This window comes from Cibotium barometz, chromosome 4 (genome assembly GCF_041138505.1).
Source record: "Cibotium barometz isolate CiBa-2024 chromosome 4, ASM4113850v1, whole genome shotgun sequence".
Classification (NCBI taxonomy): domain Eukaryota; kingdom Viridiplantae; phylum Streptophyta; class Polypodiopsida; order Cyatheales; family Cibotiaceae; genus Cibotium; species Cibotium barometz.
The window spans coordinates 12383234-12402468 of record NC_141049.1 but is presented as its reverse complement, the minus strand read 5'-3'; the positions used below and the strand labels follow the sequence as shown (position 1 = coordinate 12402468).

Here is a 19235-nt window from a genome sequence, read left to right as displayed (position 1 = left end):
AGTACAAGGGCCTTTTTTATAGGCTTGGCTGAGCCTTATCTTTGGCTAAATTAAAGGCCTAAATCAAAGGAGATAATATGTACCTAAAAGGTGCTGACATCACTGCTTAGCTAAAGGCTTAAGAGGGTGTTCCCATGTATACACACTTACTCAAAAGAGTAGGGCTTATACGAGGGTTATTTAGGAGGAACACACACACACACACATAAAGGGCGGACACACACACACAAGGCGGACTACGAAACCCAAACAAATGCGCAAATAAACTATCACAAGGACCCACTGCACTATTGTGCCATGTGGCCATACTTGTACACAGTGCACAGGTACAGTAACCTTTTGGAGGTTTAGGGATGAGCACTGTACATTTTTTTGCCCCTAGAAACAAGATCCTTCTATAAGTTAACAAAAAAAAAGCCTCAATGGCTAAATACAAACTCGTCGCCGCGTACGGAACAGGGGGGGGGGGGGGGGGAGGGAATAACCACATAGGTGGTCTATAGTGCCAAGTGGGCTCACCACCACTATCTCTGAGAAAAGGACCAAGTCGCCAAAGCCTAAGGAAGGCTTCCCAACGCTTCCACATATAGTCAGAATCACCCTGAAGCTTCCCCCACTGTCTGCAAAGGGTATGAATGATGTCGCTTCCCCGCTGTCTGTCTGCAGAGGGTATGAATGATGTCGAGCCAGATGCTCCTGATGGACTCCGCACGCGAAGTGTGGATGCCTTCGATGGCTTCGCTGCATCGAGCTCTCTAGATGTGCCATGCGGCAATGTTGTTCCAAATCTCCCATCTCTGGCACGAACCAAGAGTCCAGTTACCAATAGATGGGGCTGGGAGTGGCACTATTGAGATGCGAAGGTGAGAAACCTAGAGGGCTAGCCCCCCACCTTCCTCCTCATTAGCCATGAAAACCTCAGCCTTAGTGGCCCAAAGTGACAATACCCCATGTAATAGTACGAGGAGAGGCCTTGTCCATAGTGAAGATGCAGAGAATCCGTTGCCAAACCTATTGAGCCTTCGGACAATCCCAAAGACAATGTCGTTGAGACTCTTGGGGATGGCCACATCTCGGACATGCTGCTGGTCTACCGCGAATGGCCAACCATGTACCAACCGCCAAACTTCGATGGGCCAGCAACCACTAAAAGAGGGTGATCTTCCAAGGTTGAAAACTGTCCCGGAGCCTCTTCCAGAAATCTGAGAAAAATTGCGGTGAGAGGCCCTGAGACTGCCAGTGACTTGCTACTACCGAGGCGCCCACAGCCTCGGGCATCTCGATCCTACGGCCTACCCGTGCAGTGTATGCAAAGAACAAGGTACCCGGAGTCTCCTCCCTGTCTCCAGGATCACACCGAATCCACTCCCCAAGGTCCCACTGGAGGTGCCCGATGGGCTGGCTCTCCCAAATCCATTAACGCCAGCGTCTCCCCTTGGCCACCTTGGCCGGAGGTGGGTCTATGTGCCCCTCGTGCGCATGGAATCCGAACACCCTCACCCTCTATAACGTGCATCCCCTGAAGTCCTCCAAGAGAGATTCTAATCCCACTAATCTACCATGAGGTCCAATCGAAAAAGGGAGCAATGCGGAGCTTTCATCCACGCCATGAACTAATAGGAGAATATCATTCTTGATAAACACTCCAAGAGCCAATGTGGGGGAAGAGGGTCTGGGGTCAAGGTCAGCCACTCTGGAGGAATGGCAGAGTCGATGTCGAGGTTGAGTCTGTCTCTACCCTGGATCCCACTCAAGCCTCTCTCCTGAGCCACTGGGGGAAGCTGTTAGAATGCAAGCCAATCTCCAAGAGACTTGGCAGGTCCCGTGCTCAAAGCTCCCCAGGATACATGAGGCCGAGCCCCTAGCATGTGACCACTAGGTAAACGGATCAGGGGGTTCCAAATCAAGGGCTGTTGAAGATGCCTCCGGGGGCTACCGCTGGAGGGCCAGCCTGAGGTGATCCCAAGCTCGTAATAAGCTGGCTGGAAATCTATCCTCAAACGCTGGGCTAATCCACCGGCCCACATCTCCGTGAAGATCCATCTAGTGCTCTGCGGCCAAGGCCCCCCAATGCTCGGTGTACGGGCTGAAATCCTGGCCAAGTGGAAATCCTTCCATGGCTCGCCGCCTGGAAGAAGTCCTCTAACAATCAACTTGCCCATCCGGGCATGGCTCTGAATGACGGGGTCGATGATGCCCAAGCCCCCTTTGTGGCACAATTGTATGAACGCTCTCTAGGCCACCTTGGCCTGGGCAGGCCTCCCATCGCTGCCAGCCCATAGAAAATTGCGGATCAACCGTTGAACCTGACCGATGCAGGTCCGGGAGAAGGCCCAGCAAGAAGTAATATACCACATGGTGGCAAGAAGAACCTGATTTGCCACCACCACTCGGTTGGCTAAGGAAAGCCTCGCTAAACTCTAGTATAGAAGCTTCTTCCGAATGCTCAGAAGCAAAGGGGGTAACTGCTGCTCTGGGGAGATATCGATGCCCACCTCGTATCCAAGATAACGGACTAGAGTGCCCCTCAGGATCCACTAGAAAGCCTCAATTGGGCACCAAGTCGAGGCGGATGGAGAGCCAACCCAAAATCCACATGACTTGTGCCAGTTAATCTGCGCTCCTAATGCGCAATAGAAGATCTCTATCGCCTCTACAAATCTCCAAAGATTCCCCACATCTCCGGATAGGTATGTTGCTGTGTCATCTGCGAACTCTCAGTCCAGCAGCTCCTCTTGAGTACAAATGGGGAGACGCAATCCTTGGAGCCCGATCTCCTGAGTTGAGAGAATACTGCTCATGGCCTTGGCGACAAATAGAAAAAGATAGGGTGCTAGAGGGCAGCCATGTTGGACCGAGCAAGAAAGGGGAAATCTGTCACCTCTGGCTCCCTAAATGAGAACCTGACTGTGAGAGGCCAAGTAAAGTTCAGAAACACCACGGATCCACTCCTCCGGAAAACCCATCCAATACATCGTGCCCTCTAGAAAGCCCTAGTCAGCTCTATCATAGGCTCTCTCGAAATCCATAAGGAGCACAATGAGATCCTGCTGCCACATCCTGGCCAAAGCTATTGCCTCCCAGAAAGTGAAGATGTTGTCCAAATATTCTGATCCTGAACAAAACCTGTCTAAGTATCATGAATCGAATCGGGGAGGAAGGGCTGAAATCTCCAACTGATGGCCTTGGCCAAAATCTTGTAGGCGGTCCCAAGGAGGATGACGGGTCTCCACTACCAAATCTCCAATCCGTCACCACCCTCCTTGGGAATCAAGTGAATCAGACCCTCTAAAAGCTTCTCTAGCCTGGCACCCATGGTCATAATCTCATTGAAGGCTGCTCGAAGGCCACCTTCCATGAGATCCCAGTGACGAAGAAAAAAGGAGACTGGAAGCCCATCCACTCCCGGGCATTTGCCCCTGGGAAGAGCCGTCAAGGCCTCCGCCATCTCCTCAGCTGTGAAGGGAGTCAATAGAAAAGTCCGGACAGCAAGGGAAATCACCTCTCTCGTGTGCCGCCAAACCCGCTCTCGCGCATCCACCACATGTGACGATAATGGGGCACCCATGAGAAAGGATCTTTAAAAAATCTATGGCTATGGCTATGGGGGAGGGAAAAAACGATAGATCCATCTTGGCCTCGCAACCTGTGAATTACCATCCACGGTGCCTCCAGCAGCAGAACTTGAGAGAAAATCCAGCCCCTCCCATATCTACTCTTATCTCGTTGCATATCTCGGAGTCCTGTATGAGGCTGTTAGGGATCCTCCAAGGACAAAATAACCGGAGCATGATAAGAGAAAGTAGTGCCTGCCAAGATACGAATCATGCCCCCCCTCGACCGCAAGCCCACTGATCCACATAGAATCTATCTAGTCGAGAAAGATTGGGGCCGGTGCTCCTCCTGTTAGACCTTGAGAACCACAAACTACTGGGGTTGCGTCCAAACTCTGGTAAGTGCCAAGGGTCCTGTCCCCTAAGAGCCAGGATCAACTCCTCCCATGCAGAGTCCTCTCAGCCAAAATTTGTAGCCATGCCTCCAAGCTGCTCCGAGTCTATCCTCTGCTAACTCAATCATGTTAAAGTCCCCACCCATGCACCAAAAGTCAGCCTATGGAAGGTACTGGCAAACTATACTACACAGAAGGTGGCTTTGCCTGCAGCGATGTTCACAGCATATACATTTAGAAAGCCCACACAATCCTCGCCAATCATGATGGTAACCCATTGAGTCCGACTAGTGTCAATGATGCATGATCCAACTACTCTCGGCAAGAGCTGCTCGCCGACAGAAATACATACTCCCCCTTGTGTCCCAGAGAAGCCAAAAGAGGGAGACCAAAAAGTGTGACTCCTACCTAGTAGGATCTTCCTGCAGCGGCAAGTACGCCCCTCTGAAAGATGGTGCTCTTGGAGGAAGAGAATATCAATGGGTCCCCCAACTGCTGCTCTATGGAGCTCTCCTCTAAGGCCACCACGCCTCTAAAGAACACTGAGCCCCCCCCCCCAACCTTGGATGTTCCATGTGGCAATCGGCATATCTAATCTATGTGAAAAGCGGAACTATAGAAACTGCCCTCCACTCGAATAGTCTTCGGCGTGGGTTTCGACGGGGAGTAATCACACTCAGTCCTAGGATGCACGCATGCCAGGTGGGCGTGGATCTTGTCCTCCATGTGACGCCACTCTGTCCAAGCTCAGGAGAGCTCCACGTGTCACAATGTAGGAGGGGGTAAGAAGTACTGCTACTGAGATATGAAGGAACACAAAGAGCAACACCTCCAAGCTAGAGGACACCACCTTTCCGTCCTGATCTCTGTAGCTTGAGCCTCCCAGCTCCATCCGAGCCAAGGGCCAAAGATGGATAAGCACATCGGTGATGTTGTAGACGATGAGAGAGCTCAACTGTCTGCCCCTGGATGGCGGTAGACATCGACTCCGTGTCCCAATCCGTCCCCGGGACTACACTCAAGGAGAAGGAGGAGATCATCGTGCCACTCTCTGGCGTGGAGGACTGTCACTAGCCTGGACATTTCCCAGTATGAAAGGGGTCTTGTGGACTCCAAGATGTCTAAATATTTGGAAAGTACAGGCTTTGAGAATGGAGGATTATACAAAGGACCACACTCCTAAAATTTAGGAGAGTTGCTATTTTTGGCCTGACTCCGATGGAAATTTTGTTCGTGTGATTACATCTCGAATTGAGCAGATACCAAGAGTTGGCAAAGTGCCTTCGACAGAATGTCTACCAGTTGGGATATTTTTAGAGATAAAGTTTATGGAAAGACCCATCTCTTAGATTGGGACATGTGGCAAGAAAGTGGATCAAAGTGAGACAAGTGGCCTCACACTTGTCAGGAAGTGGATCAAAGTGAGACAAGTGGCCTCACACTTGTCACTCCAGCTATTGTGTAGCTATCCACTTGTCATCATAGCCTTCTCTTTCCATTTTCACTCATGGGAGCCCCAAATCTATAAATTGGAGCCCTCTCTTCATTAATGGAGCCTCTCTTGCTGCACACTAGCCTCTACCACCGTTACAGGCTGCCCTAATGATGGCTACTCTCTCTCTTGAAGGCTGCCCATGAAGAATACCGGCTGTTGGGGACTGTTTGGAGGCTTCCATCGCGAAGAAATACTGAAGGCAAGGGTATTTAATCATTTATTATGATTTCTAGCCATTGTACTTGTTGTACCAACCCTTGTACCTGTTGTACCAACCACTGTACAGGCTGTACCAATCCTTGTACTTGGTGTACATGTTGTACCAACCATTGTACCGGCTGTACCAGCCACTACACCTACTGAACCAACCATTGTACCTGCTGTACCAGCCACTATACCGACTGAATGGAGCACTGTGCTTGCTGTACCAGCTCTATTGCATGAAGACCCGTGGTTTTTGGAGAAGAATCAGTACCCACACGGAGGTATATGGATTATATTATTGACTTGGCATTTCTACAACCTATGTTCCGGCTTGGTTGCCTCATGTTGTTGGACTGTGTTATGGCATTTGTATATGGATAATCCGGCATCTCCCGTGGGGAGAGTAAGGCCCTCAAAGCTTGTACATGATATTATTCTCCTTGGGTAAATACTCTAAGGGGGGGGAGGGGGAGGGGTCGGCCCATTCTGGCCTCTATGCGGTATCACATGTGCAAGCTCCATTTTTAGCATTTGTGGATGTTTTGTCCAGCTTTTATGTTTTATGCAAAGTGATGATGGATATGTGTTAAGGCTGTGGCCATGTTTAAATGTTTTGATATGCATTGATGATATCTGTTGGATAGGTGTCATCTCCAGATGGTGTCATCTCCAGATGGTGTCACACTAGTGGCACACTCTTTAGCCTCTAGGCATTTTTGGGATTTATAGAATTCATTTTCATTTTTTCCTATTTACACACTTTTTGGGTGGAGGAAAGGGTGGAGGAACTTTCCTATATATATGAGGCATTGTAGTTCATTTCTAATGAAGTTGGCTAGTGGTTCATTGATGAGTTCTTGAATACATGGTGGCGCACATAGAGCCTCCTTATCCTTCTTCCTCTCTACCTCTAGTCCTCTTCAACAACCCCGCTTTCAATTGCGTTTTTTCATTCTTGATTATCTGCTAAATGGATGCGTTTTTGAGAATGGTGCCCGCATGACCTACTGGAATCATCGTGGTCTACAACTTTGCAGAAGAAAGTTTTCGCAAATTCCTCACCGTTTTTGAGTTATTCTTCGCAGACTGCCTGCATGCAAAATTTCTGCTTGCGTTTTTTTGCAGAAGCCCTTACATTCTTAATTATCTGCTAAACGGATGCGTTTTTGAGGATTGTGCCCGCGAGACCTACTGGAATCATCGTGGTCTACAACTTTGCAAAAGAAAGTTTTCGCAAATTCCTCACCGTTTTTGAGTTATTCTTCGTAGACTGCTTGCATGCAGAATTTCTGCTTGCGTTTTTTGCAGAAGCCCTTACTCATCATCCTTGCACTCATTCAATGATGCAAGAGGCTTCAAACCAGCCCCTTACCATCCTCTACAAGTGTGTTTTTAAAGCACTTCAATCCGAGTCCTACAACTCTAAAACATTGCCAACTAGTTTTCCCTACATGCGGTAGCGTTTTTTTGGAGGCTTCTTGTGGAGAGATTTCTTGGCTGCGTTTTCATCATCAACTTCAGCCCTCTTCATGGTGTTTTGAGGTACATAATCATCCTCTTTTCTACACCTTTCTACCGGCTGAAAATTCCACTTAGCTACACACTTTGTGTTTGCATTTTTGTGGACAATCAACTCCTCCATACTCCTACCTAAGACTACATTCTCAGCCCTCTTTTGGTGGTTTCTACGGAGTCTATTGGTTCATATATTGGCTGCGTTTTGTGGCTGCGTTTTCGCACTTTGTGCATATTTTGGAGATACTTCCTTGGTGGACAGTCCATCTATTGGCTGCATTTTTGGAGGTACGACACTTCTTCCCTTGTGTTTTCCCACCCTCCACTCCCTATGGGATCTCGGAAGTCCTCTACTCCAAAAGACAAAGGCAAACTTGAAGATACTATGAATCCTACATCTCCTACGACGGTTGGACCGGCAACTACTACAACGGAAGTTGGTGCAATTCCTTCTTCGGTAGGTGCTTCTACTTTCTCTTTTCCGTCGTATCCATTACCTTCTACGGATCCATACACTCTTTCTTCTTTGTTCTTTATGCCTTCCTATCCACATACTTCTATGCCCTCTATGGTATATCCCCCTATATCATCTATGCCTTTTATGGCAACTTCATCTACTATGATTCCTTCTTCTACTACTCCTCTCCCCACTCAATCATATCAGCCCTTTAACCCATTCACTCAATCTTTGAGCCTTCCAAGTCTTTCCGATTCACAAAAGCTTACCCCAAACAACTACCACACTTGGTCCTTGTTTATGCAACTTCTTTTGGGAAGCGCCGGGGTGTGGTCTATAATCACTTCTCCTCATATGGTGCCTTCTCAATATCAAACCTATATGGATGCACGGGCCAAAGCTTTACTTGTGCATGGTATGTCTACATCGGTTGTGTCTCAATTTCTCTCTACAAGGAGTACGGCTCAACAATTATGGCACGCTATACAAATGCAATATGGAAGACTTTCAACGGTTAAGATGGCTAAGTTAGAAGAAGATTTGGATAAGCTTTCTATCTCCGAATCCGACAACATAGTGGAGAAGCTTGGAGAATTCAATCGAATCAAGCGGCAACTTGAAGAGTTTGGTACATTGGTAAGCAATCCGGTCCACAAGCTACTTGGTAAATTGCCTTCTTCAAAGCAACATCGGGCTTCTTTTCCAGAGGAGGCTACTCATAGGGCCACACGCATACTTGAGCTTATTCATGCAAGACCTATGGAAGTACAATTGCTTGGTGGATCCAAGTATTATATGCTTCTTGTGGATGACTTCTCTCGCAAATCTTGGGTTTATTTCTTACCTAAGGAGTCTGATGCTCTTTCTCAAATTCTGAATCACGTTGGATGTTCATCTACTCCGACACTCATCTACTCAGATTCACAGAGTGCTATTGCTTTAGCCAAAAATCCAGTTATTCGAGGACGATCCAAACACATTGATGTTCATTTTCATTTTGTTCGTGATTGGATTTCTGAAGGTCGCATTCAGCTTGAGTATTGTCCTACAAAAGATAATGTTGCTGATTTGTTTACTAAGCCTCTTCCTCGACCTACCTTGGATTATCTTCTTTAGCGCGTAGGCGTTGGTCCTCCCATCTAGACCTAAAGAGGAGGTGTTGGATAGGTGTCATCTCCAGATGGTGTCACACTAGTGGCACACTCTTTAGCCTCTAGGCATTTTTGGGATTTATAGCTTTCATTTTCATTTTTTCCTATTTACACACTTTTTGGGTGGAGGAAAGGGTGGAGGAACTTTCCTATAAATGAAGTTGGATAGTGGTTCATTGATGAGTTCTTGAGTACACATTGTCTCTTCTCTCATCTCTTCTTTCTCACAGTATCAACAAGTGTGCCAAAGGCCCTAGTCCCCCCGGGCGGTTTCAAGGACCTAGAGTGATGAAACACCACACAAATCTGAATGGGAGGCACCGTCTCCTCAAAGATACCAGTTCCTTTGACATGGAGACATCGCAAGAAACTGTAATCCACTGACTGCCCCAAGACCCTAGGGAGGCCACCTGGCAACTCTGGCGAGAGAGCCCTCACCGGGGAGGCGGCGACTGTCATCTCCACGGCTCCAAGAAGCGACAAGCAAGGGTCTGAACTTTCTGGCTTTCTCCACTTTGGGTCTGGCGCGGCCGGAGGACGGCGAGAATGCTCCGGAGAGGCAGAGGGAGGGGGAAGAGCAGGCTCCAAAGGAGACGGGGCAGGCTAAGCTACTGCAGGGAGAGTCGGATACGAAGGTTAGGGATGAAGGGAAGGGGGGGGGGGGGGAGGGAGCTGCATGGAAGGAGAGGAAAACCTCTGATGGATCTCGGTTGTCATTCTGCCTTGCCCACCATCCAAGGCATGTGCAAAGCCTCAGCTTGTAAAGCTTTGTCTTGGGCTTCCTCCAAGGATTTTGGACCAGCCATATACATTGCTTGCATAAGCTTAGGTTGTAATCCATTCACAAACTTACGCATTTCCATTAGCGGTGGAATAGGAGTATAAGAAGTAAACTTCAATGAAACGCCTGAAAAGTTGTTAAGATAAGTTGCCACATTCTCACCAACTTTTTGTTTTACCTAATCCCATTCTTTTTGCACATCCGCTTCAAAGTTTGCAGATAGAAACTTCTTGTTGAACATAACCTTGAAGTCGGTCCATGTCTTGTACCACCTTTAGCCACCAATTCAAGGCGGCATCCTTCAAGTGCATGCGAAGCTTGGAATTTTCGGAGGAGTCCTCTCCTCCAAAAGTGAAAACAAATTGCTTGATAAAGGATAAAGCTCTCCTCACAAAGCGGCCAGCCGGAAGAGAAGCATCTCTTTCCCTTTTATCATTTGTCTCCCGCCCTTATATGAGGTGAGGCTGTATTTAGCCCGTCGTGGTTGTACTTAGCCCTTTGCGGTTGTTTTTCTTTAACTAATTGAAGGATCTTTTTCATGGAAAAAAAAAAAGAATAAAGCTTTTTGAGTGTCCCGCTTACCATAAAAAGCATCAAACTTGACACTCCTCTCCTAGCTTGAAGTCCACTTTGGCGATTGTTAAAGGCTCCTTTGCCTTCTTTTCCAGTGACTCCTTTGGCACGAAGATAGGCTTTGGCAACTTCAACTCCTTCGGCTTCGGTGGCTCTATCTTTGATGAAATCTTCAAACATTTGAGCCCTTCTTTGATCCTGTTCCCTTTTGGCTCTCCAAGCAAGAAATTCTTCATCTCTGAGCAGACGCCTAAACTACTGAAAATCATGGTACTCTTCTAATGATATGGCCGCCGTCTCATGAGTCATGGATCGACGACCCTGGTTCCCATCCTGAAGTCTTGAATCCGCCTCATAGTTGTTCCCTTCATTAGGCCCTTGGTTTCCCTCTACTCTCGATATAGCTCTATCACCCCAAGAAAGACTCCTCAAGAGAAATCCTGCACTCATACCACTGTAAGCCCAGTGGGGCGTGCTGGACAGATTCCACCACGTATCCAAGAGATAGAAATATAGAGAGAGAAGATAGAGAGAGGGAGAGAGAAGGGTTTAGGGAACTTTATAATAAAATATTACTCAAATAATGCCAACTTTTACCAAAGTTTTTGTGCTTTGCTTTTCTAGCTTTAGGGCCTTGATTTTTGGCCTTAGAGCTGCTTTTTGAAAAAGCAACTTTTTGCTTTTTGGTCCAGTTCAATCTCCTCTTGCCAATGGTGCTCCTGGCTCGCGATCAACTCAGTTTGACTTTTTGCTTTTCTTTGCTTTTTGACCAAAACTGGTGCTTTTCCATGAGCAAACTTTATGGTCCCTGTTCCCATGCCTTCTTCTACCTGTCCAATGTCCCGGCAAGGGTTCCATCATGTGAACAGTGCTAGGATAGCCAAATAGTTATAGAAACGTTCCGTCCCATTTCAAAGGGACGAAAAGAATTTTCATGTCACTATGCCAATGTGAGCAAGCCTCAAGGACCTAGAGTTAGCAGCATAGAGTTAGCAGCACAACAAGACTGGTGGGTGAAACTCCATGGTGGAGAGTAAGATGTAACAATGCTCAAGTGATGAAAACAGTACTAGCACAACTCAATGATGTGATTCGATTGATTGTGATCACCGAGTACAATGCCTTTTTGTAGGTTGGAAGCCTCATCTTCTGACTCGCACAAATAAACACAGGACACATGGCACATGGCACACTTATCTTATCCAAATATAAGGTGTGTTCACACCTAGGCAAGTGTTCACAAACACATATACATGAATAATGTTACACACACATTAGGGTGGATACACCCATATACATAGCCCTTTTGGAGGCAATTCACACATGAACACAAGCGAGTACACAAACATAGGTACATAAAAAACATGGACACACATACGAGCTCCAAAATACCCAACAAACCCCCATTTGGAGCGAAGGAGTGAAGGTGGTGAGACCCACCACATACCCCATCCACCCTGCCTCTAGACTCACCATCTGCACCTCCTGTGCCATGGTAGTCTCTCCTATCAAGGTAAGACCAAGGCAGCGAGGCCAACACTTAGTCACCCCCTGGCTGGAATCAACTGGAAAATATGGAGCCTTTTATAACACAAGGTACACAAAAATCTTTTTCAGGAGACAACCCGAGCAGAGGACCCATGACTGACCACAAATAAAACGATAAATATTTAGGGAAAAAAGACATATCTCCCAAGTTAGGAGATGCTCCCTGCACAGCTATTGCACACATGTGTGAACACTCCCACTCTTTAATGATGTTGTTAGTGAAGTTCTTGGCAAGAATGCCCCCGAAAATACCGTCGATGTAGCCCATGGGAAGAGCTGCTTAGCGTGTTTAGCCCATGACTCTCAAAACTGCAAGGGCGGAGTCTTTAGTCTTGGGTTAAAAGGTCAAATTGGGTTAAAAACCCCAATTTGTGGGCTACAAATGCTTCAAATTGTGAGGCAAATTATGGATTATACAAAAGCCCCAATTTTTACAAGCAATTTAGGGATTAATTTGATGTTAATTGCTGAATTTTTCAAAAAAACCCCAAAATTGAAGGTATTTGTGACTTTAATTTGATGCTAATGGTTCAATTTTACAGAAAACCCCAAATAATATCAATGTAGGCACCTTTAATTAGCCAATTTTGGTCAAAATTTGAGAAACCCCCAAATTGATTTCTGTAGGAATGTTTAATTAGAAGATTTTCACCTTCTTGAAGAAAAGCCCCAAATCTTTTTTTTTTATTTTAAAAAAAAGAAAAATGCATGTATTATGTGGTGGTTGTGGTCGGCACTCAATTGGGGCGACCAGGTGGAAGCTGCAACAGAAGGCTTCAGCCAACGCTGCTCACAGCATGTGAATATTGACCAAGGAGGCCGCGAAAATGGGAAGGCTGCCCGACAGAGCAACGCCTGGATCCTGACATGCCCACTTACGGTGTATTAACACATTTAAAAAATGATGAAGACGTGGCATGTTGTCATGTGCATAAAATGCCATGGACATTCTCAGATGCTGGTCCAGAAGAGGCAGCCAGAAAAAGAGAATAAGAACCAGAAGTTGGAGCACACAGGGCTCTTTTGGCAGTAGTGTGGACTTGGAGAAGGACTTGGATCCTGTCGGCTGTACCAGAGTAGAGCAAGAGCTGTCAGCTGAGACAAATAGGCTGTCGACTGAACCGGAACCAAGGCGGCTACAAGCGCATCACTTTTGATGTATTATTGTCCAGTCGGCCAGCTCTCCATGAAGTCCAAGAGACTATAAATAGCAAGTTTTGCTCCTCATTGTATTCATTCATTCCTTTATGGGATGGGTCCTTAGGGTCCTAGAGTAGGACTAGATTTTGGTGTTTATCACCTTTTGCATGAAGGCAGCCTAGGACTGTAGAGTTAGGTACCTTTTTGTACCATAAGAATATACTGAATTTCTAGCATCTCTCTCTCTCTCTCTACTCTCCCTTCTGTCTGCGTTTTTGCATCGGCAGGTTCTCAGTGGTGTTTAGGGCTGAAAGAAGACCCCCAAAGCTTCCGCGTGTTACATTGGTATCAAAGCATCAAGCTCAACAAAGCTAAACACTGATTCAGTCCCATATAATGGTGTACAAGTCCAAGGTACAGGCAAGTACACGGATACGAAGCCCAAGGCAAGGAACACAGAATCGGGAAGAGCTCCCAAGAGGTTTGTTGGTGGTGTTCCACAAAGCCAGAGGGAATGGCAGTCCTGTGAGCCAGATAGGTTCTCGCGCAACGGTCCCAAGGGAGGATTATCCTCCAAGGGGTGATATGAGAGTGCCAGACTCATTTCTCAAGAATGAAGACCAAGACAGTGTTCAAAGTCAGGCCAGGAATGGATTGGGGACTAGATGGAATAGATGCATAGATCTTATTAAGAGAGAGTGGTTTTGGAGACCGGGCCGGGTTTTCAGAGAAAAGGGTTGCCAGAGACGGATGGATGACAGAGGGACTCCGGGAATAGAGTGGGATGATGACAGTCATCCAAGAACAGGTTGGAATCCCGTCATCAAGTTTAGCAGAGGGGGATGTCATGTGCATAAAATGCCATGGACATTCTCGGATGTTGGTCCAGAAGAGGCAGTCAGAAAAAGAGAATAAGAACCAGAAGTTGGAGCACACAGGGCTCTTTTGGCAGTAGTGTGGACTTGGAGAAGGACTTGGATCCTGTCGACTGTACCAGAGTAGAGTAAGAGCTATCAGCTGAGACAAATAAGCTGTCGACTGAACCGGAACCAAGGCGGCTACAAGCGCATCACTTTTGATGTATTATTGTCCAGTCGGCCAGCTCTCCATGAAGTCCAAGAGACTATAAATAGCAAGTTTTGCTCCCCATTGTATTCATTCATTCCTTTATGGGATGGGTCCTTAGGGTCCTAGAGTAGGACTAGATTTTGGTGTTTATCACCTTTTGTGTGAAGGCAGTCTAGGGCTGTAGAGTTAGGTACCTTTTTCTACCATAAGAATATACTGAATTTCCAGCATCTCTCTCTCTCTCTCTCTCTCTCTCTCTCTCTCTCTCTCTCTCTCCCTTCTGTCTGCGTTTTTGCATCAGTAGGTTCTTAGTGGTGTTTAGGGCTGAAAGAAGACCCCAGAGCTTCCGCGTGTTACACATGTGATGCTAAGTTTGAAGGCATCGAAGGTGGATTCATTTCAAAGGCGGCTGCAGACGATGGCGTGGAGGTTGTGTGTGATAAAGTTGCACAATGAGGAAGCAAAACATAGGAGAGAGAGACATCAGACAATGAACATCATGTTGTGTAGCAAGAGGCTTTTACAATGGCAATATCAATCAGCAAATGGTGTAGAATATGTGCCTGTCAATAGGTTAGAAGATTTACAAGTGAATATGGGAGGGCCCCTTTTATAGTTGGCCGACTGCCCCTAGGAGCTGGCCGACAGCCCACAACGTACTAAATAGGAGAATAAAAGGATTAAACCTCATAAATAGGCATTCCCCTAATACACTGAGATGCACAATTTCTAACACCCCCTCTGCAGCTCATAGTGTGCATAAAAAGTCTAATGCAACCATGGACACTCCAGTATTGCGCAGTACCAGACACCTCGGAAAAAGCACCCGCCAACTTGTTTCCTCGAAACAAAATGCCATCACGAACAACAAGGAACTTTGCTTGGCTCTGAATTCCCACACAAGTGTGGAGTGAACTCCAACAATAAAATGATAAGCTACTGGACACACCGTGCCCATTATCCCCCAACAGTGGACTGTGAACACATCACGTCCCAAAAACCTCGAACAATGAAATTAGAACACATCCAGTCAATAATCTTTGCTACACCAAGCAATAGAATGTGCATGTAGGAATGTGCCCTTGAGTCTTTTCCTTTTTGTCATCCCTAGACATGCCGGAGCGAAAGACTGGGTGATCGATCCTGGGTTTTGCTAAGGAGGGTTCAAAATAGTGGCTACAACATTTCTAGTTGTGCTCACATAAACCGTATCTCCTCCTTCTGCTGGTCTACTTCAGATTTTTCCATGTAATCCACTTTTACCTCCTATCCCTTGACACGCTCAGCGTATTCCTGATGGTCTTCAACGTGGATGTCGTCCTCAAAAGAGAGATCCACCATCGTGAAAGAAGAGAAAAGGAGGAGAGAAAGTAGTTTAGGGTGTTCCAACATAGGAAAGAAGAAAAGAGAAGGGTACACATTGCAAGATGAGACAGAAGAGGGCTCGTCTATGCTCCCATGCTCCTAAAATCGGCGATCTCGTGCAAGTCTTCACAAGCTTCACACATGCAAGTGACAAAAGATGAGGCCTAGGCCTGGAGGAGGGCTGGAAAGCAGAACCTTAAAACATGCTTTTCATATAGACACAAGTTATAATTTTTATGTATGCTTTTTGTAAAAGTGCCCAAATTAATACTCTCCCACACTTTTTCTAGGCGCCAAGCTTTTCTTTGGAGGAACGCTTTTCCTCCACATGCATGCATGCCCATGTGTGACTGCCCGATGCGCCCTGTACAGCTTGATGCACCCCTACTGTACGAACAGGACTACCACGTGGCAGTACGGCTACGTGCAATCTACCCAGCTGTGCCCTAACATTCTGCCCCCCATACCTATACAGCCTTATCTACTGTGCGCCAACAGTCCTATGCACCCGTCCGCACAGCCTAAACCAGTGGTACAGCAAATCTGAACGATCTGCTGCTGTACGGCCAGCAGCTGTACCAGGGAACGTACACAACTATCCAAAAGCATCTGCATACACCTCTCTTCTCCTTTCTCTACGAGCCCACTCTAATCTCATACATCCAATCACATCAACATCCCTACCTTATCTAGAGTATGCATCAACCCATAAACAAAGAATCAGAGGAATACCTCTCTCGGGTAAACCCTATCAACATGCAATCACATCAACATCCCTACCTTATCTAGAGTATGCATCAACCCATAAACAAAGAACCAGAGGAATACCTCTCTCGGGCGAACCCTAGAAAAGCGGATCAGAAAGATGACAGAAACCTTGCTCCATGCTTCACTTTATGCCTCTTGTTGGTTTAGGGGTTCTGCACCAACCTATTGTCATAGTGTGTCGCAACCAAACCCTCCCAAAGATCCCCTAAACACAAGACATAAGCTTAGTTAATCCAAATTAGGTTTAACAGGCTCAAGCTCACCACCCAACGGTAGATCCTGTACATCGGATCAGCCCAAAGCATGGGGGTCAAGGCTTCTACCCATACACACTCACTTCAGTCAACCTTGGCATCCCATACCACCAAGGCCTACCCTAAGGGACCATCAATAGACTGTCTGAATCCGACTATGGACTGGCAAGAGTGGTTTATCACTCATGGCCCAGGTACTGACCATCTGTTCCTCAGACCACACAACAATAAAATAACCCTCACTTATATAGCCTACCAATAAAAGCTACACTTACGGGATTATTACACATGAGCCTTGACTCTTATAATCAGACTGCTTTTCCTGATCCTTGGGTCCCCTAACCCCCAAATTAGGTCAACTAACCTTAGGGTTAGTAGACCTAAGGAAGAGAGGATGTCACGTGCACCCACTGTACTAGGGTGCCACGTGGCCAGCATAGATACAATAACCTTTTGGAGGTTTAGGGATGAGAACTCAGGATTTTGTGAGCCCTAGTCCAGTCATCAGTTGCCATACTTGTAAAAAGTGCATGGATACAATAACCTTTTGCAGGTTTAGGGATGAGAACTTGGGATTTTGTGAGCCCTAGTCCAGTCATCAGTTGCCATCAGGTTATGGCACCGGTACAGTCAAACAATGTGTTGTCCCACACATAGATGTGACCCACTTGGATTGTAAGTTGTACAGGTGTCCAAGAGGCTTATTAGGCCAAAAGCCAGGCGTGGGCACCAGGATGTTTATATCTAACCACATAGGATTGTCATATGCAAGTGCTGGGAAGCATGGGTACCATTCTGGCCAACAGCAGGCTGAATCGGGCAGGCCAGACAGGGGGGACAGCAGCCAGACAGGTTGTATGCAGGTTAGGCAGCCCTTTGGCAGGTCTTGGGGCTGGTCGAGCAGGCCGACTCATAGTAAGGGTCCCAAGTGGGCCTATAAATATACCCTCCCCCCCTTTCAATCCTCATCTCTCAGCAATTGAAGTCCATGCATATTCAGCCCTGAGGAATAACAAAGATTGCCAGAATGAGTCTTGGAGCCCAGCAAGCAGCCCGCGCCCAAGTACAGGACCAGCCTGAGTGAGCACAAACAAGCCTCCAAATCAGCCTTGAACTCAGCCCACGCTCAGTCCACAGAGGTCACTATTCCACGGGGATCATCTTGCTCCATATTTGTATTTCATTTACATACTCAGCAACACAAGCACATACACCACAAGGTGGGGGCATTGTGTATTGTCTCATTCTCTCTCTCATCTCTTCAATCAAAGTTGATTGCTCCACTGAATAAGGTTAACACACCTTTCTCAGAAGATTTCCAATGTCTGTAACACAAACTTGTCACCTTAGCCATCTAAAGTCATCAAGAAAGGACAGCCCATATTGGCCAAGACACCCTGAAGGGTGGCAAAGGGGTCAAGGTGGCCTGGTTACACCATTGCCCTCCCCTATGTCCCACTGCACTCTTGAGCCAAAGTACAATTCTCATGGAGCCAGAAACGCCACGAGGTATCCTCAGCCATGGAAGTCAGCATCAGTTTATGCAAACTAGTGCAAGCCGCCAGCCTAACTGACTCAACCAGGGAACAAAAGTCCATAGCATTCGCCTCTAGCATGGAGAGAATCCTGAAAGACAATGGCCCAAAGTGGGATGGCTTGCAGGTAAAAGATGGCCACCCACAGAGTTCATGGGGGAAGTGAATTGGCTATCTGCACTCCCTCAAAACAGCAGACTCAGAGGTGAGAATGTAGTTAAAGACACGGGTCGGGGGTGGGGGCGAGGGTGGGGTGGGGTGCGTGCATAAAGGAGAGAGAGAAGGGATGAGTTTGATGCATGATAATGTACATGACATACCCCAAAAGAATCAAAAAAGGAGGAGAATGCAGATTATTCAATAACTGTCAAGATAAGAAAGCCAGCTTTGTATGAGAGTCCAACTAATAACGATGCGAAGCCAAGAGAGTCACCTGTGGTTGCTTTTTGCTGCTGAGAAACATGGCACCATAAAATACAGCCAACAAAACGTAGTTACAAAGCGATTGAAATGTTGGAGCATCAATGCCTGCTCCAGAGATACCAAACAAAAAAGAATCAAGCTTTGCTCCAAGCTTTGAAAATTTGTTTTTTTGTTTGACTTTTTTGCCATCATATGCAAAATTTAATCAGCAAATTTTCAAAAACTAACTCAACGTCTAAATGAAGTCCAAAGTATCAACCGCCTTAACTTGTGAGTGTACAACAATTAGTATAGTTATGCCTAATTTCATTACATTTGCATGAGGATGATGATGATGATGATGGGGATGGGGATGGGGATGGGGATGATGGGGAGGAGGAGGGCAGCCGGGCGGGGATGATGCATCATCATTATGCAACCAGAGCTCTAATTGTACTACTTTTATCATTATCTTCGTCATCATCGTCTTCAACAACGTGAGAGTGGGGGGTACCTTGGCGGGCGAGCATGCTGGAGGTGAGGCCGGAGAAGGTGACGAGGAGCGAAGCGAACTGGCCCAGGGCCAGCGCCCCCAGCATGCGATAGAGCTCCGAGCTTTCCATCGCCCTTCTGCTGCTGCGAACTCCCCCGCTCATAATTCCCGCGATAGTCTGGTAAAAGGTCAACACGAGCTGAACGTATTTATAGCTCACGTTAATTAATCAATTTTATAAACCACCTCTCTCTCAAATAGGACACCCTCACCCCAAAAAAAAAAAAGTTGCAATATAAGAAAGGGAGGGATCAAATATATATATATATATATATGTATGTATGTATATGTATATACATATATACCAAAATATTTTGTGTGTTTCCATTAAATATATTATGTGAGATTTTCAAGAATAAGAGTGATTTTCTAAGGTTTCATTTTAGTATGTAATGATTCAAAAAAGGCCAAATTTATAAAAAAACAAAATAGTCAATGAAATGATGACCCCCAAATCCTCTCTATTTTTAAGGCAAT

At 46.5% G+C, this 19235-nt stretch overlaps 1 protein-coding gene across 3 annotated transcripts in view; it reads right to left on the bottom strand.

Moving 5' to 3' along the window:
• The window catches only part of LOC147638916 (uncharacterized), a 36320-nt gene extending 17430 nt beyond the window's left edge, over positions 1-18890 (bottom strand). Inside the window, exons 1-2 of one of the 3 annotated variants that reach the window (XM_086785478.1) lie at positions 18720-18890; positions 18237-18331 (exon numbers count right to left, since the gene is read on the bottom strand). In XM_086785478.1, coding sequence (XP_086641604.1) covers positions 18237-18331; positions 18720-18861 — 237 coding nt within the window. In that variant the 5' untranslated portion in view covers positions 18862-18890. The remainder of the gene's footprint in view (positions 1-18236; positions 18332-18719) is intronic. The other 2 variants (XM_086785488.1, XM_086785498.1) reach the window with 2 other exon arrangements.
• Positions 18891-19235: the final 345 nt, after the last annotated feature.